We start from the raw sequence: 26168 nt of genomic DNA, 5'->3' as shown, positions 1-26168 counted from the left end.
ACCGTATAAAAAAACTGTTATGTGTCTATAGCTTTAATATTTATCTATAGCTTTTTTTTTTAATTTATTTATTAAGTTGCACCAACAAAGTGATTATCAATACAAAACATTGGCAAATTGACAAAAAAGTTCATAGCAGATGTCACCTCCATTATAGGTGCAATCGACATTGCATTAACAACAAAAATAAAAAAAATTATATAACTAAGATTTCATTACCTTTGATTGATTGCTTACGATTAATTTATATTTAATTTGATATAGCTCATTTGATATAGTTCTCAAAAATGCACCTTCATATAAATGTTTGTATGAAAATTATTTTACTCGTTAATTCAAAATAGAGTTTTTGCACGTAGCAGATGTTGATGAAGATATTATTTTATCCGTAATGGGAATGGCAAAGGACTTTAGTCCATACAGCCAGGTCTTTTTCTTGGTAATATTTATATTGGAGAATTTTGGTAGTTTTAAAGGCCGAAGCCGCATCTTCGTTGTTCTTGATCGTAAGGGCGGTACATAGCAGATTTAGATTGGACAGCGACGATGTGCTATAAGTGATGTTTGTGTGCTTTTTTTCCTACCTAAGCTACCTAAGCCTTGAGAGGCTATATTAACTTTAACTGGTAGGTGAGCTCACAGGGCTCAAACCTGACGACGTTGCTAACACGAACCCTAGGAAGAGCCGTGCTTCGCAGAATCTACCATCGGATCGGAAACGCGACCCACTGAGAAGATCCGGCGAGAAACTCAGTGGGCTGCGTCTGTGGGTTAATTTACTCGTCGAGCCCTTCGTCATTAGCGACGGGTTCAACGAGAACGATGACCGGATTTGTGTGCAGTGGTGCGCGGCGGCACGCTGGTGGTGTGCCCGGCGTCGCTGGTGCAGCAGTGGGCGGGCGAGGTGGAGAAGCACTGCGCGGGCGGGCGCCTCGCCGTGGCGCTGCACCACGGGCCCGCGCGCGCCCGCCACGCGCACCGCCTCGCCGCCGCCGACCTCGTGCTCACCACCTACAACATCCTGCAGCGGGACCACGACAAGGTCAGCGCCGCCACTGCGACTACTAACTAACCCGGCTCCGATCTGTGTGCTTAGTGCGAGTTTGTTTTTTAAAGTTCTCGATAGCTAAAAGTTTGCCTACGTTTGCCGCTAGGGGCGTTGCTCCAATTGCATACAAAATTGGATTAACTTTTACGCTATCGAGAACGTTAAAAAACACGCACTAAGCACACTGATAGTAGATTCTCAAGGCTGTCAGATAAGTTAAGAAAGAAAAAAGTTCAACAAGCTCGAAGTGAATTTTGATATAATTAATTAAATCAAAAACTCTTATTAGGTACCTACTCCACGGTGGATGGAGCGTGACGCGATTCTCTTTCCGCTTAAAATTTATTTCTGCGAATTTCGGAAACTGACAATTCATTGCATTTGAAAAATTTTATTACTTCCCGTGACGTAGCTTTGAGTGTAAATGAATCATTATTATAAATGCTGTTTCGTTTGTAAAATATGATTAAGTAGCAAAAAAAAAAAGTAAAGTGCTTTTGGTCGATTGCAATACGCCACGACGAATCTAATATAATATTTTTTTTTTTTTTAATTTTTTATTTATTTATTACAAAAACATACAATTTTAATCATAATAACAAATATTGAAACGATGTTATCTGCTGTAGTCATAGACTGTGTTGCAGATAACAACGCCAACCCCTACACACAATGAACAATAACATATAAACTTAAATATTTCATAAACGCATTATAATAATTAATTTTAGATACAATTATCAAATTAATACAATATTATTTCAAAATCTAGAAGTACAATTAGTGTTTGTGTGTGTGTGTGTGTGTGTGTGTGTTTGTCTGAGTGTATTTGTAGATGCGTGTTAATACCTAATATATAAATTGCTCATTACAAAAAATGTGTAAAAATGTGTAATCTACTCCAGTAATTCTTCCATATTTTCGTATGTAAGGGAGAAAAGCCATCTATCAATGATAATTTTAATTTCTTTAGAAATAAGTGGGTAAATATTTAGTAATTTATTTATCTTGTTGTACAGAATAGAGCTTAAATACCTATAGTGAGACCTGACTACATTATAATTTGCTACATAGATTTTGCACACTCTGCCCTGACGACGAGTTTGCGAACAGATATTAGGGTCAAAAACGAGTTCCAAATGTTTACGTAACAATGTGCTCCTAATAAAAGATTGTCTAACTAGAGGCACTTTGCAGATATCATACAATTCATCCGTTGGAAACCTTATTGGGTTTTTATATATTACTTTAAGCACGGCTCTCTGTGCTCTGTGCTATAATGGTATGATCATAGTCACGAATATTAGTTTAATGGATATTACTGTTACGCGCTGAGGTTCGGGATAAATAAAATTTCACCAAAGTACAATTTAAAACTGTATTCAACATTTAAAACACTGAACAAATACTTAAAAACTCTCAATTCGCCTCTTCCGCTTCGCTTCAGGTGATCCGTTCCGATAGCCGATACCTCATCCCTAGAATTATCGAGAACATTCCACACATTTCTAGTAGTAGTTTCCGCTGTACTTTTCGAACATTCTAGGTGCTACTAGGTCCTTTGATATTCGTTCGACTTTCGGCGATAGATGGCGTTACTCTTACTGGCGTAATATTACGTATAACTTTTTTTTATTGCCCTTGTAGGCAGACGAGCACACGGCCCATCTGATGGTGAGTGGTTACCGTCGCCTATGGACTTCAGCAATGCCAGGGGCAGAGCCGAGCCGCTGCCTACCCCTTAATACTTTCCACACGCCTCGTTTGAAGAAGGACATGTCATAGCGCTCGGGAAACACCGTGGAGGGGAGCTCATTCCATAGACGGATGGTACGTGGTAAAAAAGACCTCTAGAAACGCACTGTGGATGACTGCAGTGGCTCCAAGTAGTAGTAGTAGCAGCTACAGAGTGTCTCACAATGTCGTTGAGGCGGCTCGGTGAGGACGGCCCGGCGAGGGCGACACAGTAAGGGCGCTTGTGCGCAGGGCGTGCTGTTCCGCGTGCGCTGGCGGCGCGTGGTGCTGGACGAGGCGCACGCGGTCCGCAACCACAAGTCGGCCACGTGCCGCGCCGCCGCCGCGCTGCCCGCCGCGCGCCGCTGGGCGCTCTCCGGCACGCCCGTGCACAACAAGGACCTCGACCTCTTCGCGCTGCTGCAGTTCCTGCGCTGCTCGCCCTTCGACGACCTGTCCGTGAGTATTCCGCCCCATGTGTTTTTATTTTTTTTAATCGCTGGGTGTAATTTCAAACTTGATGAAACGAAATAAAACGAAACGAAAAAATAAGTGTGCCGCGATTGGCTTGCCGAGGCGGCTCCGAGCGGCGCCGACAAATCACGAAGCGCTCCACACGGTCTCGCGTCCCCGACTAGTTCAGAGTGTTGTTGACGTAAGTGCACGCTGTCGTGGCTCTCGGAGCGCCCTGAGATACTTTTATTTCTATTTAGTTTGTTATTAGCAGATGTCGCTGCACGTAAATTCAACAATTCCTGAATCGCGGCGACGAGATGTTACACAGTTGATAGACATTCTCGTATTTATCTTACTAAATTATATTTACCTGGCGTAGGGATATCGTGATCATGCAGGTGGTTTCCCCAGGGTGAGGCTGCTCCATCGCAATCCGGAGTGGTTAACCCTTGCGATTATTTTTATTTTTATAAGTTTCACTTTTTGTTGGTTAGCTGGGTGGACGATCTCACAGATCTCCTGGCGTTAAGTGGTTACTGGAGCCCATAGACATTTACAACGTAAATGCGCCACCTACCTTGAGATATAAGCTCTAAGGTCTCAGTATAATTACAACGGCTGCCCCGCCCTTCAAACCGAAGCGTATTACTGCTTCACGGCAGAAGTAGGCAGGGCGTTGGTACCTACCCGCGCGAACTCAAAAGAGGTCCTACCACCGGTAACTCGTGTAACTCACTCTCACTGTTCGTGCTCATTACTGTCGAGTCTTTATCATCAGATGTGGAAGAAGTGGATCGACAACAAGAGCTTGGGAGGGCAGGAACGTTTGAGCACCATAATGCGTTGCTTACTTCTGCGGCGCACGAAGATGCAATTACAGCAGAAGGGGCAGCTGGCGTGTCTCCCGCAGCGCCACACCCACGAGCAGCAAGTCACTCTCTCCAAGAACGAGATGAATGTTTACCAAAAGGCAAGATCAGTCTGAATGATGACTTTATTCATAGCTAGCGACCCGCCCTCGCTTCGCTTCGGAAACATTAAATTTTATTATTGATAGGCCAGTCCCATGCCATGTTGCGCGCGGTACGACAATAACTGCAGGTGACGCCGCGGGGCGAAGCTAGTCTAAAAAAAGTAGCCTAAGTTACTCCTTATATCATCAGCTACCTATTAGTGAAAGTCTCATAAAAATCGGTCCAGCCGATCCAGCCGTTCCAGAGATTAACCGGAACAAACAGACACAGACAGACAAAAAATGTAAAAAATGTTATTTTGGTGTATGTACTGTATATATAATTATATGCATTTAGTAAAAAGCGGTTATTTCAAACAGACACTAATTTTATTACTGGTGGTAGGACCTCTTGTGAGTCCGTACGGGTAGGTACCACCGCCCCGCCTATTTCTGCCGTGAAGCAGTAATGCGTTTCGGTTTGAAGGGTGGGGCAGCCGTTGTGACTATACTGAGACCTTAGAACTATATCTCAAGGTGTGTGGCGCATTTACGTTGTAGATGTATATGGGCTCCAGTAACCACTTAACACCAGGTGGGCTGTGAGCTCGTCCACACATCTAAGCAATAAAAAAAAAAAAAAAAAATTATATGTATAGACGATTGGTCCTGAGTCCCGACTCATCGAGTCCGAACTGAGGGTTGATGCGGTTTAGCCTTTTATTCTTCCAATTTGTGAATTTGTGTATCATTTAAGTAACTCACAATTTACTAATGATCATGTAATAGTCCTAAATGCATAGTAGCTATAACCTTATAAGTGTTCAAAATGAAAATTAAGTAATTTACAAGAAAAAGCACATGAAAAAAAAAATTAAATTTGTTCAGGTGCTGGTATTCTCGAAGACGCTGTTCGCTCAGTTCCTCCACCAGCGCGCTGAGAAGAACTCTGAGCAGTTTGGTGCCCCTCTCCCCGACAAGGACTCGGAGTACGCGAAGATGCACAAGAGAATGATCGCCTTACAGGGTACGTTCATGTTTACAAAACAATGGTGATAATGTGGAATGTCTTCTTTATTCTTACCTTAAAAATTAGTTTTTAATAAATGAATTTTTGACGTGACAACGTCTTATAATTCGATGGAGCCGGCTGCACGCACGAAAAAACATGACTCATGCGGCGTTACCTCGCTCTGATGCGTTCCATTTAAGGCTTGAAGTGCAAGCGAGAGCGCGCAACGAGCGACAAAGAGGCACAATCGGCCTCCGCGTTCGGCAGCGTTCGACATCTGTCTCTCTCCTACTTGAGTGAGCGATGCATCCGCGTGGACAGTTGCTATACAATAATACAATACATTTGCATGTTTTCGTCAAGTATGAAGTTCAGTGAAAAGTGAATGTGGTGTCAATTGTATATAGCAACAATAATTGCGATAATTGAAAAATGAAACCATTCCATCAGTATTTTCTTATGACGTTGTCACGTTCAACTATCGTTAGTAAACCGACTTTACAGACAACCGATTTCTTTAATAATTATTATTATATTACATTGTGTATTAATTGCATGTATATTTACGGATATGTCTATGTATGTTTTTTTTTTTTTTTTTTTTTTTATAACCAGTAAGAGGCAAACGAGCAAGACGGGTCACCTGATGGTAAGTGATTCACCGCCGCCCACGGTCACCAGCGTTTACGCCAGTGCGTTGCCTACCCTTCAGATAAGAATATGCTCTTTTCTTGAATAACCCAATGTCGCAGTTGTTGGGGAAGACCGCTGATGGCAACGAATTCCAGAGATTTACTGTGCGTGGCAGAAAACTGTTTTTAAAACGCATTGTAGTGGAACGCCAACCATCCAGATGGTGCGGATGATAGTTCCGGCGAGACGATCGGTTGCGAAAATCAGCGGCTTCTATTAAATTGAACAACTCCTCGGAACACTCCCCATTGTAAATTCTGTAAAGTATGCATAGGGAAGATAAATCCCTACGCAGTGCCAAAGGATCTAGCCGATCGGTAAGTACAGGATCGTCGACAATCCGAGATGCCCTACGTTGAATTCGGTCAAAGGGAGATAGCTGATAACCCGGAGCCCCGGCCCAAAGGTGGCAACAATACTCCATGTGAGGCCGCACCTGCGCCTTATACAGCTTAAGGCGGTGAGCCGGCTTGAAGTACTGTTTGGCCCTGTTGAGTACTCCGAGTTTTTTGGAGGCCATTTTAGCCTTGCTCTCCAAATGACCGCCAAACTGGACAACACTCGAAATGTCTACGTCCAGAACGCCCATGTTCGGCTTGGCACAAAGGTGAGTGTTTCCGAAGAGTGGCGATGCGACAAAGGGGGCTTTTTTAGCGGTAAACGCGCAAACTTGAGTCTTAGAAGGGTTAAACTGGACTAGATTTAGTCCCCCCCAATCGGAAATCTTCACAAGGGATGATTCGATTTCAGACACAAGTTTGTTCCGACACTCATCGACGTGATCCCGAGAGATATTGCTGCGGCCATGAACAATGTCGGGGATAACACGCAGCCTTGGGGAACACCAGCATTTACGGTCCGGGGGTCCGAGCATGAGCCGTCTACGACGACTTTAACTCTCCGTTCCGCAAGGAAACTGCCGATCCACCTACAAAGTCTCTCAGGAAGCCCATAGGAAGGAAGCTTCGATAGTAAGGCTTTATGCCAAACCCGATCGAAGGCTTTCGCAATGTCCAAACTAACGCCTAGTGCCTCACCCCTACTCTCAACCGCCTGCGCCCAACGGTGAGTTAGTAAAGCCAAAAGATCACCAGCTGATCGGCCTTTGCGGAAGCCATATTGGCGGTCGCTGATCAGCTGGTGCTCTTCCAGGTAGCCCATGAGCTGGCGGTTTATTATGGATTCCATAATTTTGGAGAGCAAGGAGGTGATAGCGATAGGCCTGTAGTTGGACGGATCTGAGCGGTCGTCTTTTTTAGGGATCGGGTGTACTAGAGCCGTCTTCCATGAATGTGGGACAACGCCGAGGACATAAGAGTGTCTGAATAAGCGCTTTAAAACCGGTGCCAGCTCTGGAGCACACACCTTCAGCACAATAGGAGATATTCCATCGGGCCCACTCGACTTGTTGACATCCAGGGAGAATAGTGCTTTCCGCACAGCACACTGTGTGAAGCGGACGTCCGCCATTGTGGTTTCACACCTTGGGATGGTAGGAGGAGTGTTCCCCCTGTCGTCAAGAGTCGAGTTTTCCGCAAAGATAGAGCCAAGAAGATCGGCTTTCTCCCTTGCGGAATAGGCCAATGAACCATCCTCCCCACGCAAAGGTGGAAGCGTCGACCGACAGAAATTACCCTGGACAGCCTTAGCGAGAGACCAGAACGCACGAGAGCCAGATGGCAGGCGCGCCAGTCTCTCGCCAATTCTCCCAACGTAATTTGACTTTGCCAATGCAATTTGCTTCTTAAAGAACCTGGAAGCAGAGTTGTACTTCTTCTTGAGTGAGTCAGAGTTTACATCCTTAGCGGCCTTTGCCATAGCCCAAGCCTGGTAGCATTCCCGCTTGCGACGATGTGCGTCACGGCAGGACCCACCAAACCAGGGCCGAGACCTGCCACCGACAGGCACCGCTGAGCTAGGAACAAACAATTCCATGCCCTGCAGCACGACGCCGGCAACCGAGTCAGCGCAGGTGCTAGGATCCTCTGACTTGAAGCAAATCTGCCCCCATGGGTAGGATGCAAAGAAAGAGCGCATCCCGTTCCAGTCTGCTGACCTGTAGTGCCAAACACGTCGTCTACCAGATGGAAGTGGTTGTGACGAGACGGTGAGAGGCACCACGCTCCGAACTAGGCAATGGTCCGATGACCCGAGAGGAGCATCGACCCATACCCGAATGGGTTCGGGGCGAGAGGTCAGCAGAAGGTCCAATAAGGAAGGCGAATGGTCTTCCACATCCGGCACACGTGTGGGAGAAGGTACCATCTGCGTCAGACCATTGGCAATGGCAAAATCGTGAGCAGACCTTCCCGCATGGTCAGTACGTGTTGACCCAAGCCAGTCAGAGTAGTGGGCATTAAAGTCGCCCAAAACCACAATTTCTGCGGTAGGAATCTGCTCAAGTATTCTGTCAGTGGACACCTGCAGGTGCTCGAAGAGCCGGTCAATTTCCGAATTTCCGCTATGAGACCTGTAAAGGCACGCGTAGACGCGAATGTGATCCTCACAATCGACGCGCACCCAAAGGGTCGACAGGTCTCTGCCTTCAAGACTGCTGAGCCTACGGTAACAAATTCCCTCCCTGATGTACACACACACGCCGGCGCGTGGCACAAAAATGTGCTCCAGGCTATAGGCCGGGTACTTTAGATATGAAGTGTCAGTTGGGGAGGAAATCTGCGTCTCCGTCAGGAAAAGCAAATCTGGCCTTTCCGTCTCGAGATGGTGGTGGACGGCATTTAAGTTCGAGTGAAGTCCCCTGATGTTAGAAAAATCCACTGCTAAAGTGGAGGGGGACTTCCTCGTTATTGGGCTCAGTTTGCACCCAGCAGCTGTGATAAACGACGCTTGATGTGCCCCCCCAGAATACGATGGGCAGCCTGAGCCAGAGCGAGAGGATAGCATCTCTCGCTCTCGCTCAGAGAGGGATTCTCCAGTCTCTAAGAGACTGGTACCCTCCTGGGGTATTTTATTTGTATCACTCGTCGCCATCACAAAAATCAAAAATAGCATAAGGGGTGGGGAAGGAAAGGGAAGGAGAAAGGTCACAGAGGGTGAGGAATTGTGGGACAGGGAATAAAAAGACAGGAAGGGGCCAACTGATACTCATTCCCACACGCAACGCAACAGTCCCTAGAAAATCTGTTGCGATACGTGTAGTATAATGAAAGTGCCAGTTGCTATTTGGGCCCCGAGGTAGAGGGATAAGGGCACCGGGACTCTCACTCACCAGTCGAAACGCGGTGGCCTCTAGGAGGCCCCCACTTCACGCTGATTTTCTGTGAGAGGGTAGTGTATGTATGTGTACATATATTGGTACACCGCGCGTAGTTCGTTTCCAAATGATTCTTGTCCACCTGATGGTTGTCTGGAAGAGATCGGTCTTAGCGATAAGACCGCCAATTGTACTTCTTTGTATTTAATGTATCGCACTGTTTATTTGTTTTTTTGGTGTACAATAAAGAATACTCTCTCTCTCTCTCTCTCTCTTTCTCAAAAATGGTCTTTATAATACTGATTCAAATATGGATTCTTTTTGTGTCTATCTCAACAAACAAACTGCATAAATCCACCGCTCCTTTGAGACGTTACATTGGAATAATATTCCTTCGATAGCTCGGCTATAAACATATATCTATATCAAAGTCAAAATTTTCCAACGCATCCCAATCAACTTATCGTCACAGACTATTCTTAAAGAGAAGTATATTAAAACTCAATTTAAAAAAATGCTTAACAACAAATACGTACATATACCCTAGAACCCATTGAAACACCGCCCACTGATTTTCTCGCCGGATCTTCTCAGTGGGTCGCGTTTCCGATCCGGTGGTAGATTCTGCGAAGCACGGCTCTTGCTAGGGTTCGTGTTAGCAACGTCGTCAGGCTTGAGTCCCGTGAGCTCACCTACTAGTTAAGGTTACGCTGAAATACCCTCTCAAGGCTATCAGCTTAGGTAGGAAAAAAAAACCCACTGAGTTTATCGCTACAGCTTCTCATTGGGTCGCGATTCCGGTCTGGTGGTAGATTCTGCGAAGCACTGCTTTTACTAGGGCCAGTGTTAGCAATGCAATGTTGAGCCCATAAGCTCACCTACCCCTCCACATGAAGCTGTAATAGCCCCTTTGGCTACCAACGATGAGCTAGGGAAAAATGAACTCTATTTGAAGGTGCTAAACCGGTCAAGTCCCACGAGATCCTGGTCCTGTTGCTCCGTCTGCGGCAAGTGTGCTGCCACTGCGGACTCATAGCCGCCATGCTGGACGACGCCGCGCCCGACCTCGACGCGGACCCGGCCGGGAGCGACTTGCTCGACGAACTCAACAAAATGTCGCTCGAGGACAGCCGGAAGGAGGTATCTTTTTTTTAAATTTATTGCTTAGATGTGTGGACGAGCTCACAGCCCACCTGGTGTTATGTGGTAACTGGGGCCCATAGATATCTTCAACGTAAATGAGCCACCCACCTGAGATGACGAGATAAGTTCTAAAGTCTCGAGTATAGTTACAACGGCTGCCCCGCCCTTCAAACCGAAACGCATTACTGCTTCACGGCAAAAATAGGCAGGGTGGTGGTACCTACCCGCGCGGACTCACGAGAGGTCCTACCACCAGTAGTTACTGCTCACTCACACATTACACGAGTCATTAGCTATTAGAATGATTTGGACAAGCCATAATAATAATTAATCCAGCTAATCATCAGCCCGGTATAAGCCGTGCCAATAAAGAAACGAATCGAAAATGGCGGCAGCGATCATGCGCTCTCACTCTAAACTATTGCTGTCTTTAGTCGCTGATAATACTTGATTTTCATTACATACCTCTCAACTAAATATAAACATCTGGCAGAGTTCGAAAGACGATGAAGATGAAACCGAAGGTGTCCAAGAGGAAGGCACCACGGCAGCCGAAGCCATAAGGTCTGTCCTGAGTCCGAACAATCCCGTGTTCGAACTAACCAGGCCTTCATCAAAGATCAACGCTGTCATGGAGTGTCTCAAAGAGAATGTATTTTCTAAGCCAGGTCAGTTGCCCCTGGGTTGTGTAGAGTTATTTGCAAATAACTTTATAGCAAAAAGTTTACCAACCAATTCGCAATAAAAAAACATCAATAACAATTAACACCATAATCCCTATATTCTGTGAAACACTTATCTTAAAACAATTTTAAATTTTCTAAAGTCAACTTCAACAGGTGAAAAGGCAGTTATCGTGTCACAATGGACAAGTGTTCTTCACTTGGTCGAGAAGCAGCTGTCAGCCATGGCGGTCCGCAGCGTGACGCTGAGCGGGAGCGTGCCGGTGACGGCCCGGCCCGCGCTCGTGCACGCCATCAACGACCACAACAGTGCCGTCAAGGTACGCAGACCAGCTCATACAGTAGGGGGGCAGCCCCCGCCATGAGGTCCGCAGCGTGACGCTGAGCGGGAGCGTGCCGGTGACGGCCCGGCCCGCGCTCGTGCACGCCATCAACGACCACAACAGTGCCGTCAAGGTACGCAGACCAGCTCATACAGTAGGGGGGCAGCCCCCGCCATGAGGTCCGCAGCGTGACGCTGAGCGGGAGCGTGCCGGTGACGGCCCGGCCCGCGCTCGTGCACGCCATCAACGACCACAACAGTGCCGTCAAGGTACGCAGACCAGCTCATACAGTAGGGGGGCAGCCCCCGCCATGAGGTCCGCAGCGTGACGCTGAGCGGGAGCGTGCCGGTGACGGCCCGGCCCGCGCTCGTGCACGCCATCAACGACCACAACAGTGCCGTCAAGGTACGCAGACCAGCTCATACAGTAGGGGGGCAGCCCCGCCATGAGGTCCGCAGCGTGACGCTGAGCGGGAGCGTGCCGGTGACGGCCCGGCCCGCGCTCGTGCACGCCATCAACGACCACAACAGTGCCGTCAAGGTACGCAGACCAGCTCATACAGTAGGGGGGCAGCCCCCGCCATGAGGTCCGCAGCGTGACGCTGAGCGGGAGCGTGCCGGTGACGGCCCGGCCCGCGCTCGTGCACGCCATCAACGACCACAACAGTGCCGTCAAGGTACGCAGACCAGCTCATACAGTAGGGGGGCAGCCCCCGCCATGAGGTCCGCAGCGTGACGCTGAGCGGGAGCGTGCCGGTGACGGCCCGGCCCGCGCTCGTGCACGCCATCAACGACCACAACAGTGCCGTCAAGGTACGCAGACCAGCTCATACAGTAGGGGGGCAGCCCCCGCCATGAGGTCCGCAGCGTGACGCTGAGCGGGAGCGTGCCGGTGACGGCCCGGCCCGCGCTCGTGCACGCCATCAACGACCACAACAGTGCCGTCAAGGTACGCAGACCAGCTCATACAGTAGGGGGGCAGCCCCCGCCATGAGGTCCGCAGCGTGACGCTGAGCGGGAGCGTGCCGGTGACGGCCCGGCCCGCGCTCGTGCACGCCATCAACGACCACAACAGTGCCGTCAAGGTACGCAGACCAGCTCATACAGTAGGGGGGCAGCCCCCGCCATGAGGTCCGCAGCGTGACGCTGAGCGGGAGCGTGCCGGTGACGGCCCGGCCCGCGCTCGTGCACGCCATCAACGACCACAACAGTGCCGTCAAGGTACGCAGACCAGCTCATACAGTAGGGGGGCAGCCCCCGCCATGAGGTCCGCAGCGTGACGCTGAGCGGGAGCGTGCCGGTGACGGCCCGGCCCGCGCTCGTGCACGCCATCAACGACCACAACAGTGCCGTCAAGGTACGCAGACCAGCTCATACAGTAGGGGGGCAGCCCCCGCCATGAGGTCCGCAGCGTGACGCTGAGCGGGAGCGTGCCGGTGACGGCCCGGCCCGCGCTCGTGCACGCCATCAACGACCACAACAGTGCCGTCAAGGTACGCAGACCAGCTCATACAGTAGGGGGGCAGCCCCCGCCATGAGGTCCGCAGCGTGACGCTGAGCGGGAGCGTGCCGGTGACGGCCCGGCCCGCGCTCGTGCACGCCATCAACGACCACAACAGTGCCGTCAAGGTACGCAGACCAGCTCATACAGTAGGGGGGCAGCCCCCGCCATGAGGTCCGCAGCGTGACGCTGAGCGGGAGCGTGCCGGTGACGGCCCGGCCCGCGCTCGTGCACGCCATCAACGACCACAACAGTGCCGTCAAGGTACGCAGACCAGCTCATACAGTAGGGGGGCAGCCCCCGCCATGAGGTCCGCAGCGTGACGCTGAGCGGGAGCGTGCCGGTGACGGCCCGGCCCGCGCTCGTGCACGCCATCAACGACCACAACAGTGCCGTCAAGGTACGCAGACCAGCTCATACAGTAGGGGGGCAGCCCCCGCCATGAGGTCCGCAGCGTGACGCTGAGCGGGAGCGTGCCGGTGACGGCCCGGCCCGCGCTCGTGCACGCCATCAACGACCACAACAGTGCCGTCAAGGTACGCAGACCAGCTCATACAGTAGGGGGGCAGCCCCCGCCATGAGGTCCGCAGCGTGACGCTGAGCGGGAGCGTGCCGGTGACGGCCCGGCCCGCGCTCGTGCACGCCATCAACGACCACAACAGTGCCGTCAAGGTACGCAGACCAGCTCATACAGTAGGGGGGCAGCCCCCGCCATGAGGTCCGCAGCGTGACGCTGAGCGGGAGCGTGCCGGTGACGGCCCGGCCCGCGCTCGTGCACGCCATCAACGACCACAACAGTGCCGTCAAGGTACGCAGACCAGCTCATACAGTAGGGGGGCAGCCCCCGCCATGAAGTCCGCAGCGTGACGCTGAGCGGGAGCGTTTACCTTTTTTCTTATATTTTGAAACTAATGGTACCGTAAAATAGGGAGAATCGGGACACTTTTTAAGTTCCACATTGATTTTTAACGTTTTTTTTAGTTATAGTAATAAAATGGAGATTAGAATGGTTCCGAAGGCTAAATTTTTATATACGATGTGTTTTTATTCCTAGTTCATTACAAAATATACACCAAAAACTGAAAAAACTGGCTTGACCCGATTCACCTTGATTTTGGGGTGAATCAGGCTATGTATGGGGACAATAGAGTTTTTCGATAGGGCTGGCACTATTTAGTTGTTAGGTAGGTACCTAACTTTAGCTAATTATTTTTTTAATATCTTTAATAAATTAAAAAAACTTTGATGACTAAATTAAACTATTTAATATTTTTAAACACTAATTAAAAGTCATTTTCAGTTCAACAAAGTTTAATATCTAACAACTCAACAAAAGTATTGTGACATCCCAGATTTGTCCCTATTCTAAGTCTCTATTCCTCCCAATCTACTGTACTATCATTTTACTCCTATGTCGATATGGATCAAAAATATATCTCTTTCTTTCTTTCTTCGATGATGACACGGTAACGTTGTTCGCTCAGGTGATGCTGCTGTCGCTGTGCGCGGGGGGCGTGGGTTTGAACCTGTGCGGCGCCAACCACCTGTTCCTGCTGGACCCGCACTGGAACCCGCAGCTCGAGCAGCAGGCGCAGGACCGCGTCTACCGCGTCGGCCAGGATAAGACCGTGCACATCTACAGGTAACAATTTTTTTTTGTTACTTAGATGGATGGACGAGCTCACAGCCCACCTGGTGTTAAGTGGTTACTGGAGCCCATAGACATCTACAACGTAAATGCGCCACCCACCTTGAGATATAAGTATAGTTACAACGGCTGCCCCACCCTTCGAACCGAAACGCATTACAGGTTCATGGCGGAAATATGCGGGGTGGTGGTACCTACCCGTGCGGACTCCCCAAGAGGTCCTACCACCAGTGATAACTACTGCCCCATATACTAGTCACGATTTTTATTTGGTATAAAATAGTTATAAATAATAATAATAATAATAAAGGATTGTGTGGTTTTATGAAACCAGTAAAAATGAAACTTTTTTTCACATTATAGACATTTAACTCTGACACATTAAACACTGACAAAAAAAACAAAAACAAAATAGCGTGGAGCACTGGCACAAATGAGTCTATACACTACACGGTCAGCTGCTGCGAACTATAGGCGCCGCCATATTGGCCTCGGCTGCTCTGACGAGCGCCTTTCACTTTATCCCTACTCCGCGGCCGACCGTCACGCGACATGCAACACACAGACGAAATTTTTTGAGACGATGTTATAAAAGTTTCACTTCAAATAAATAAATAAATCTGAACAAATCACGCACGGTCATCCAGCCCCAAATTAGGTCTCCATTTGTTGTCGGTACCAGAAACTGACAATACATACATCACACGAATGTTTGCCCGATGTGGGAATCGAACCCACGACCCTTGGCGCAACAGAACCGCTGACTACTGCACTACCTTTTTTTTTTCTACATAAGTTGAGAGCCTTGAGAGGCTATATTAGCGTAGCCTTAACTAGTAGGTGAGCTCACGGGGCTGAAACCGGACGACGTTGCTAACACTGGCCCTAGCCAGGGCAGTGCTTCGCAGAATCTACCACCGGATCGGAAACGCGACCCACTGAGAAGATCCAGCGAGAAACTCAGTGGGCTGTGTCTGAGGATTAATTTATTCGTCGAGCCCTTCGTCGCAAGCGACGGGTTCGACGAGAACGGTGACCGGGGCACTACCAAGTCAATCTTTTGACTATAGTTTTTGCATTGATTCTTTTTTAATTATATGCAATTGTCATATGATATGTTCAAAGATGAAAAACTTTACTTAATCTTATGCCTTAACTGTCGAATAATATGATCTATTTACGAAAACTAAACGAAAGTTAGTTAACCAACAAGCGTGTTGTGAGCGTCACAATAGAGCGACCCCCCCCCCCCCGGTCCCGCGGCGGCTCCCTTAAGACAGCCGCGCCGCAAGGTCGATGACCCGAGGTCGTTGACCCGCAATTCGTCAAACTGACTGGACCGCGCACGCATCACGCTGTATGATATAAAATTATGAAAACAATAATAACATCTCGCGTTTCGAGATGCCGCGTGGATATTTTTTTTTTATTACCTATGCTGATAGCCTTGATGCTATTTCAGCATTACCCCAGCGTGTAGGTGAGGTCTCGGGGCTCAAACCGGAGGTGTTGCTAACACTGGCCCAAGCAAGACCAGTGCTTCGCAGAATCTACCCCCGGATGGGAAACGCGACCCACTGAGAAGATCCGGCGAAAAACTCAGTGGGCTGTGTCTGAGGGTTAATGTACTCGCCGAGCCCTTTGTCGCACGCGACGGGTTCGACGAGGACGATGACCGGTGCTTGGGGTACCTAGAAGCACCGTAAGGGACAATTTACTCCGCTTATAAATAAACAAAAACTAAATAACTTTCCACCATTAACATTAAATGAGAGTATAGGCGTGAACAGGGAAACTTTTTTTTATTGCTTAGTTGGGTGGACGAGCTCACAGCCCAACTGGTGTTAAGTGGTTACTGGAGCCCATAGACATCCACAACATAAATGCGCCACTCACCTTGAGATATACCTATAAGTTCTGAGGTTTCAAGTATAGTTACAACGGCTGCCCCACCCTTCAAACCGAAACGCATTACTGCTTCACGGCAGAAATAGGTGGTACCTACCCTTGCGGACTCACAAGAGGTCCTACCTCCAGTAAGAACATTTATCTTTGTAATTAATAATAATAATATAATAATAAAGCTTTCTTTATTCCACACAAAAATACTTAATTACAAACAATTTGAAGATACATTAATGGTTTTATTTTTATTTTTATTAAACAGTGAAACAGTAAATATTAAAGTTTAAAAAGTTAATTAAGAAGTTAGTTTAGGATTAAAAGGTTAGTGTTTTTCTTATATGAATTTTAATATTATTTACATTATTTCTGTATGGACCCCTTTCGGGTAAAAGCCTCCTCTAAGGTACTCCACTTCTTCTTATCCTTGACGATATTCAGCCAATCTTTACCAGCCACTGTTATAATTTCGTCTACCCACCTAGCGTATGGGCGGCCTTTAGATCTCTTTCCTCGTGGACCTGTCCATACGACCGATCTTTTTGTCAATCTGTTGTCGTTGTATCTAGCCAGATGGCCTGCCCATTTCCATTTCCTTTGTAGCGAGAATGTTAAAGCATCTGTTATTTTCGTTTTCTGACGGATATTCGTGCATTTCACCTTGTCTTTAAGTTTTAAGCCCATAATACTTCTTTCCATTTTTCTCTGAGTGGTCTGGATATTATTTTTCGTTTTGAAATCAAATGTCCATGATTGACACCCATAGGTCAGGCATGGTAGTATAGTTGTGTTCATGTCTATCTTCTTAGTGGACAATGGCAGTTGCGATTTGAAAATTTCCTTATAAGCACAATACTTTTTCCAGGTCATAGCGACTCGTCGGTCCACTTCTTCTGAGTGTCTCTCCCTTCTAAAAGATATTTGCTTTCCTAAATATACATATTTTTCTACAATTTCAAGAGGAATGTTGTTGATAGAGATTGGTAACGTATGGTGATTAGTCATTACTTTCGTTTTCTCAAGGTTCATTTCTAAGCCAATTTTTGAGCTAGCTTGATGTAATTCATTTATCATTATACTCAATTGTTGTGGGCATTCAGAAAATAGTATAACGTCATCTGCAAATTCGAGATGGCTCAGATAGCTTCCATTTATGTTAATCCCTTTTTTAGACCATGGTAAATTGCTCGTTATCTGTTGTAAGACGGCTATAAACAGTTTTGGGGATAGAGGATCGCCTTGACGGACTCCCCCCTTTATGTTGATTGTTGCTGCGATTCTATCTAGCTTAACTTTACTTGTGCAGTTGGTATAAATGTTTTTTAGAATGCTGATGTATTTTTCTTCAATATTTAATGCATGTAAAGCTTCCCAGATACTGTCGTGTGATATAGAGTCGAAAGCTTTTTTTATAATCTATAAAAGCCAGGTATAGGGGCCTTTGGAACTCTAAGTATTTTTCGATAACCTGGTCGACAACTTGAATATGGTCTGCCGTGCTAAAACCCGTTCTGAAGCCAGCTTGCTCTATCGGCTGGTGTGAATCAATGCTGGAGGATATTCTTTCAAGTAGGCAGGAGGCAAATAATTTATATAAACAGTGCATAAGGCTAATCGGGCGGTAATTCCCTATGTCAGCTGGATTACCTTTTTTATATAGTAATATAATCTCAGACTCCCTCCATAGCTGTGGCACAGTTTCTTCTTCAAGTATTTTGTTCCATAAGATGGTGATTGGTGTCAATAGTAAGGTTCTAGATAACTTGATGTATTCGTTGGTAATTCCATCTGGTCCTGGGCTTATTTCTGACTTAAGTTTCTTTACTTGTCTTAAGACTTAAGACTCGGAAAAGTGTTGTACAGATGAGGTATTAGTATGACTAAAGATATCTTTTTTCCTCAGTGGATTAATGTCTGGTTGACTGTATAATTTAGTGTAAAAGTTGGTAGCTATATTTATAATCTCTGTTCGGGATTTACATTTATTAGTGCCAGCCTGTAGTGATGGGATCCAGATTTTTAATTTATTTAATTCTTGTCGACCTTTTTTAGCAGATCTTTGTAATTAAAGGTCTGTTTTATTTGGTATTAGGATTCACAGTTCGATGTTTTTAATTGAGTTAATTTTCAGTTAAGCTTAGTCCATTCAAATAGCTGAAGAAGTTTTTTTTGTTTTGATATTTTTTCCAAATTTTATACTATAACTGGCTCTTCTGTAAAGCTGCTAAAATGTCCCTTAAACCAAATAGCCTTTTACTCCTCAATATGTTGGCAGTCGATGTACAGAAATGACGTATTTCAGTAACAATATCCCACTCGGTCTCAATGTAAAACATTTGTTTAACGTAATATTGAAATATTATTCTCTTATAGAACTGAATAACATCTACTCTATTACTTTGGACGTAATTCGAGGGTACGTTGCACAAAAATACACGCAAAAGGAAAATACGTAAATAATACACAACTGTATTACAGAACAATGCGAACTCACTAATGTCCTATATCCGGTTTAAGATTAAGGTGACCAAAAATGTATGTGTGTTTGGATATATCCGTACGCTACAGAGGTTCGAGAGTGTGTGATTTCAAATTTTGAAATCGTATTTTTTTCTTCTTTTTTTTTTGATTAGATGGGTGGACGAGCTCACAGCCCGCCTGATGTTAAGTGGTTACTGGAACCCATAGACATCTACAACGTAAATGCCGCCACCCACCTTGAGATATAAGTTCTAAGGTCTCAATATAGTTACAACGGCTGCCTCACCCTTCAAACCGAAACGCATTACTGCTTCACTGCAGAAATAGGCAGGGCGGTGGTACCTACCTGTGCGGACTCACGCGAGGTCCTTCCATCAGTAAAGTTGATGTCTATACATGATGCCCGCTAGGGACGAAAACTTTGAGAGGCGATCTCGTACCGGATAACGTAGCGTGGGTAGGCTTCCTACAAGATGGATGGACGACATATTGAGGTTCGCGTTAATCCGCTGGATGCAATTAGTGCAGGACCGATCTTTGTGGCGAGGCTTGGGGGACGCCTATGTTTACCAGTGGACGTCTGTGGGCTGATAAATCGATAGATATCTACATGATCGTAAATAGTTTATAGTTCGTTGATTGCGTTTTGAAAGCAGGTAAAATAAGCGTCAATCTTTTTGTAAAATGAGTAAAAATAAATACCTAAACAAGAGGTTATTCTGGTACAGTGAATCCGTCCGTTCCATTGCGAAAGACTTGCCGTTTGAATGATAAGACTGTCTATTGGCAACGTTCATCTAATCTGATTTCTAGGTTACAGCAACTACTTATCACCAGACGTGTGAATTCGTGTTCTAACCGAGAATAATAAAAGGAAAGCGCCACCTATGCAGATTTTATTTGGGGCGGGGGTAGCCATCATAAACCACAAGACATTTGATAGATGCCTGGATCTCGCTTACGACATTTTCAAGATAAGCTTCCTTATATACAAGTTCCGAACAACAACATTCGGACCGTCGGTCTACCGAGCAATATCACCTGCTTGGTGCAAGACCCTCCCTTTGTCGTATATTACCAAACATTTAATATCACAAAAGTGTCTCCTATAAACTGTAAATGTTGGTCACACGAGCAAATGACGGCAAGTGCTCGGTGTCTCCTCTCGGAGAAGTTGCCCGTTGCCAAATATTTTTATTAGCATTACGTGTGGCGTGTCAACTATTTGGCTAAAGATGTTAATCATTCCTTAAGCCAATTTCACTGGCTAATTCGAACTAATTGAGTCATTCGCCGGTCCCATTATTGGGGTTTGTTGGTAGCTCATAATGACTTAATGAATCTTATGTGGGATAACTTTGCGGTTCCTAAGACTGATGTAAAATTAAACTATGTGTGATATTTGCTCGGTAGAGCGGAATGTTGTTGTTTTTTTACTACCTAATTGAGCGATGCACCGGTGTTCGAATCCCAGGCGGGTACCAATTTTTCTAATAAAATATGTACTCAACAAATGTTCACGATTGACTTCCACGGTGAAGGCATAACATCGTGTAATAAAAATTAAATCCGCAAAATTATAATTTGCGTAATTACTGGTGCGCGCGGGTGGGTACCACCACTCTGCCTATTTCTGCCGTGAAGCAGTAATGCGTTTCGGTTTGAAGGGCGGGGCAGCCGTTGTAACTATACTTGAGACCTTAGAACTTTTATAGGTGGGTGGCGCATTTACCTTGTAGATGTCTATGGGCTCCAGTCACTACTTAAAAAACCAGGTGGACTGTGACCTCGTCCACCCATCTAAGCAATAAAAAATAATAATAATACACTTTATCGAAAAAAAAAACATGTTAATAAATGTAAACGAAGTATTCGTCATCATTAAAATACTTTTTTCGCCTTTAGGGTAAATTAATTACGTTTCTTTTCCAAAATCTATGAAGCATTTTGTTCTATGGGTTTTTTAAGGACTAAATCGATGTTTGGTACATTGGTTGGGACTCCGGTAACCGTATTCGTGTAAGTCGACAAAAAATTCGACGTGCAACCTAACCTAAACATCAGCCCGCTGAGTTTCTCGCCGGATCTTCTCAGTGGGTCGCGATTCCGATCCGGTAGTAGATTCATCCGCGAAGCAGCTGCTCTTGAGTTGTTAGGTCTCCTTCGGATTCTTTCGGGTAGCTGTTAGCAAATCTCACCCTTCCTGGCTGAGGCCGTGCTCGCTCACCTGTCCTGGTGTAACTGGAAAGGCTCCGGACTACCAGTAACCTTTCGATCATATAAAAAACTAGCCTGTAGCCATCCGCTTCGCTGGGCATTTAAAATTAACATTATTATTCCTCACCCCCACAAAGATTCTCATCATTAACGCCCCCGCAACTACTGTAGGGAGTCGAACATGTCCCCCACTTGGTGTTAAGTGGTTACTGGAACCCATAGACATCCACAACGTAAATGCGCCACTCACCTGGAGGTATAAGTTCTAAGGTCTCAAGTATAGTTACAACGGCTGCCCCACCCTTCAAACCGAAACGCCTTATTGCTTCACGACAGAAAAATAGAAATATTAGCCTATCCATTAAGCACATGTATTTTTTACATGGATACCAAGTTTCAAGTTAATCGGATCCACGGTTCAGTAGCTATAACGGAACATCCGTAAAAACCACTCTAGATTTATATATTAGTGTAGATGAAAAAAATTGATTGGAAAATGGGTATGCAACCGTCGCGTCTATAGTCAAAAATAAATGAATAATCACTTTGAATACAGGTTCATGTGCGTGGACACCGTCGAGCAATCGATAAGGAAGCTGCAAGAAGCGAAGCTGGAGTTGGCCGAAAACGTGCTCACGGGCGCTAAGAACACGAACGCTTCGAAACTCACCATCGAGGATCTCAAGATGCTTTTCAATATGGGGCAGCAGCAGTAGCGCGCGAATATCACGATGTGGCATTAATATAATTTGCGTGTTGCGACACAACGAACCCGTTTGCTTAGTGCGAGTTTATTTACTGGTGGTAGGACCGCTTGTAAAACCGCGCGGGTAGGTACCACCGCCCCGCCTATTTTTGCCGTGAAGCAGTAATGCGTTCCGGTTTGAAGGGCGGGGCAGCCGTTGTAACTATACTTGAGACCTTAGAACTTATATCTCAAGGTGGGTGGCGCATTTACGCTGTGGATGTCTATGGGCTCCAGTAACCACTCGTCCACCAATCTAAGCAATAAAAAAATGGCGTTCTCGATAGCGTAAAAGTTAACTCGAATTTCTATGGAGTCGGAACGTTTGCCTACGTTTGCCGCTAAAGGCGCTATGCTTAGTGCGAGTTTATTAACGTTCTCGATAGTGTAAAAGTATAGTATATATATATATATATATATATGTGTATTTTCATGTGTATTTATATATTATTACTTTACATGTATATTATTGTGTGTAATTATGTGTATGTATGTATTTTACTATTTTATTTATAGGTATATTGAATTGTAGTATGTGTATTCTATAATACTGAGATGTTATTTTAAGGAAGATTTTTGTTTTGAGTTTGTTCTTTTTTTTTTTTTTGTTTTTGTTTTGTTGTTGTGTTTGTTATTCTTTTGTCAATGCACCTACCATGCATTATCTCTGCACCACCCTATGGTCGACTGGAAGAGAATGCCCATGGCATTAAGTCCGCCTGTGTACAAGTTTTGTTTTGTGCACAAAGTATAAATAAATAAAAAAAAAAAAAAAGTGTGTGTGTCCGCTCCGACGCACGACTGGAGTTTACTGGATATAAAAAATTAAACGAAACAATACGAGAAATAGTTCTATATTACGACAACACGATACACTACAGATTATTAACAAATTAACGAGACACAAAACAAACGACTAACAAATATATGAAAATACAATAATGAGAGAAACGCGCGATCAGTACGAGGCTTTGTGGCGGACTGCCGGCGCAGCAGCCCGGCGCGCATTTCGTGTGACATGCGCATAACGCATTTCGTGTGACATGCTAGTACGATTTTGGTCCCCATAATTTTCATACCCCGGGCCTATATATGTAAATCGATTCTAAAGGAGTAAACTCCAATAAATAAATAAATAAATAATAAAAGCTAACACGAATTTGTATGCAGTTAGAACAGCGCCCCTAGCGGCAAACGTAGGCAAACGTTCCAACTCCACACAAATTCGAGTTAACTTTTACGCTATCGAGAACGTTAGAAACTCGCACTAAGCACATAGATAGTTGAGAAATAGTTAAGAAGTTTGTCGTCGAAAAATCATGTCTTATAATCCGGTTCTCTCATAGCCCGAATGTTTTTTTATTATTTTTATTGTCTTTGTAGGCAGACGAGCATACGGCCCACCTGATGGTGAGTGGTTACCGTCGCCCATGGACTTCAGCAATGCCAATGTGTCACACATAGAGCTATTTCGTTTCAGATTGTCTTTGGGCTTGGTCTTTAATAATTTTTTTTGTAATAAATAACAAAAAACATTCCTGTAGAAAGCGACGTTTTTAAATAAATAAAATATGATGACAGTCAATTATTATTAATATTTTCGAAAATTCCAGAATAATTGCTCTCTGTTTGTATTCGACGGGTCTTGGTTAGGTGAAGATTTCCAGTCACGTACGTTAGCGATAGTGTTTTAAATAAAACGTTGAATTTGTATAATAACTATTTTTTATGTGAATTGTTATACATTAAATTACTTTTATAATAAAATTGGGTTTTATATTTGACATGACCATCGCCGTCCGCCTTTTTTCCTACTTTTTTTTTATTTATTTTTTATTGCCTTTGTAGGCAGACGAGCGTACGGCCCACCTGATGGTAAGTGGTTACCGTCGCCCATGGACTTCAGCAATGCCAGGAGCAGAGCCAAGCCGCTGCCTACCTATTCAAGTAACCTCTTGAGGGGTTATACTAGATTCACCGAATTAGTAGGTGAGCTCACGGGGCTCTAAATTGAGGACGTTGCTAGAAACTGGCCCTAGCAAGAGCCGTGCTTCGCAGAATCTACCACCGGATCGGAAACGCGGCCCACTGAGAAGATCCGGCGAGAAACTCAGTGGGCTGTGTCTGTGGGTTAATTTACTCGCCGAGAACGATGACCGGTGCTTGAGGTACCTTGAAGCACCGTTAGTGGATCGGGAGGATCTGAAATGACGTGTACCGTCCGCCGAAGACAATAAGTGACCTTTAAAACCTATTTGCTGACCACGGACATATGCAGAAATGCATGTTAGCATCGGAGTGTACTTAATATAAGCGGAATTTGGCCTTGTACGAGTAGAAACCTCAACTCTGCCTACTTCTGCTGCGAAGCAATTATGCCTCAAAATGGCTGTCCAGAGAGACTCCGTTAACTACTTTTTATGTTTTTATTGCTTAGGTATGTGGACGAGCTCACGGCCTACCTGGTGTTAAGTGGCTACCGAAGCCCATAGACATCTACAACGTAAATGTTTTGTATATAAATTCTAAGATCTCAGTATAGTTACAACGGTTGCCCCACCCTTTAAATCGAAACGCATTACTGCCTCACGGCAGAAATAAGCAGGGTGGTGGTACCTACCCGTGCGGACTCACAAGAGGTCCCAGCACCAGTAATTACGCAAATTATAATTTCGCGCGTTTTATTTTTATTACACGATGTTATACCTTCACCGTGGAAGTCAATCGTGAACATTTGCTAAGTACGTATTTGATTAGAAAAATTGGTACCCGTCTGTGGGATTCGAACACCGGTGCATCGCTCAACACGAATGCACCGGACGTCTTATCTTTTAGGCCACGACGACTTCAATTGTCGAAAGATACGATGAAAATGTACTGAATTTGAATTGATGTACCTCTTGAACGCGAGGCGTTGCGAAATGCATACAGACCTGCACGTTGCCAAGTTTGTTTGTGTCGTGTAGTGAATAAATGGCCGGTTGCAGCCAAGGAGCCCGCTACAAATGAATACAAAGTAATTAATAACTAAGAAAGTAAGGTGTTCCCAGTGTAATACTAAATATATTGCGCAATCCATTTAATTACGTTATACTAGTAAGTGCTGTGGTGGGTCTTCTTAAAACACAAGATATTTAACAGATGCCTGAATCTCACTTACGACATTTTCAAGATAATATTGAATATATATATTCGGACAGTCGGTCTACCGAGCTTCACTTCGACAAAGCGGTACGAGACGAGTGTGCTTAGTGCGAGTTTTGTAACGCTCTCGATAGCGAGCCAGTTTGCTCAAATTTGTATGCAATTGGAACAGCGCCCCTAGCGGCAAACGTACCCGGTGTTATTTTGTGAGTGCGAGTTCATATTAACGCTGTGATCTCGTAACCGAGTAATTTTACCGAAATGAGTACCACGAATGACATTTGTGCGAGTGCGTGTTACAAATTAGTGGGTTTTAACGTTTCGATCGAGTATTTCTTTAGTAGTTCTATTTTTCCAACTAGAGAGGCAAAAGTATCATGCCATAAAGCCTAATATTTTTTTATGAAAAATGATAATATGGAGTGAAATGGATTTGATTAATTTGAAGCATTAATCAATTGGCATGGAATGAAATGAAATGAGATCAGATAATATGGGATAAAATATAATCTCTGCAAAATGCTGATTATATACTGAGATTTTTTTCAGTGGACCTTTTCGAAGACTTCGAGAAGCTACGTCCAGCGGTTTTGTTTAATTTTTTTAAATTTTTGCACTTTCACAGATACTAAACAGTTAATAAACCCACGTTACTTTGTTATTGCATAGATGGGTGGACGAGCTCTCGGCCCACCTAATCTTAAGTGGTTACCGGAGCCCATAGACATCTACAACGCAAATGCCGCCTCCCACCTTGAGATATTAGTTCTAAGGTCTCAGTATAGTTACAACGGTTATCCCACCCTTCAAACCGAAACGCATTACTGCTTAACGGCAAAAATAGGCAGGGTGGTGATACCTACCCGTGCGGACTCACAAGACGTCCTACCACCAGTAATTACGCAAATTAATTTTGCGGGTTTGATTTTTATTACATGATGCTATTCCTTTACAGTGAAAGTCAATCGTAAACATTTGATAAGTACGTATTTCATTAGAAAAATTGATACCCGCCGGCGGGATTAGAACACCGGTGCATTGCAAGATACGAATACACCGGACGCCTTAACCTTTAGGCCAGGACGGTCTCAAAATTACACTTATACACGAAGAAATATTAAATACGCATTAACTAAGAAACATTAAATAGACAAAATAAAACAATTCACACAATTTAGCTCCTCGCGGTCCCTCCAAAATGTATTTTCATCTTTTTTTCCTAGTTGTTCAATTGTAAATGAATAAATCAAAATCAAATCGAGTTTACGTTCTA

The 26168-nt window shown here is 45.3% G+C and overlaps 1 protein-coding gene across 2 annotated transcripts in view; it reads left to right on the top strand.

Annotated features, from left to right (window-relative positions):
* lds (transcription termination factor lodestar) overlaps positions 1-21998 on the top strand; it is a 36464-nt gene extending 14466 nt beyond the window's left edge. Inside the window, exons 11-19 of one of the 2 annotated variants that reach the window (XM_089738657.1) lie at positions 843-1042; positions 3035-3241; positions 4017-4208; positions 5079-5217; positions 10065-10249; positions 10746-10920; positions 11092-11255; positions 14243-14400; positions 21563-21998. In XM_089738657.1, coding sequence (XP_089594783.1) covers positions 843-1042; positions 3035-3241; positions 4017-4208; positions 5079-5217; positions 10065-10249; positions 10746-10920; positions 11092-11255; positions 14243-14400; positions 21563-21722 — 1580 coding nt within the window. In that variant the 3' untranslated portion in view covers positions 21723-21998. Of the gene's footprint in view, positions 1-842; positions 1043-3034; positions 3242-4016; positions 4209-5078; positions 5218-10064; positions 10250-10745; positions 10921-11091; positions 11419-14242; positions 14401-21562 lie in introns of those variants that run through there. The other variant, XM_028185387.2, reaches the window with a different exon arrangement.
* The last annotated feature ends 4170 nt before the right edge of the window (positions 21999-26168 follow it).

Source organism: Bombyx mandarina, chromosome 25 (genome assembly GCF_030267445.1).
Source record: "Bombyx mandarina strain Sakado chromosome 25, ASM3026744v2".
Classification (NCBI taxonomy): domain Eukaryota; kingdom Metazoa; phylum Arthropoda; class Insecta; order Lepidoptera; family Bombycidae; genus Bombyx; species Bombyx mandarina.
The sequence above is the reverse complement of the archived record's forward strand: the minus strand, read 5'-3'. Positions and strand labels throughout refer to the sequence as shown.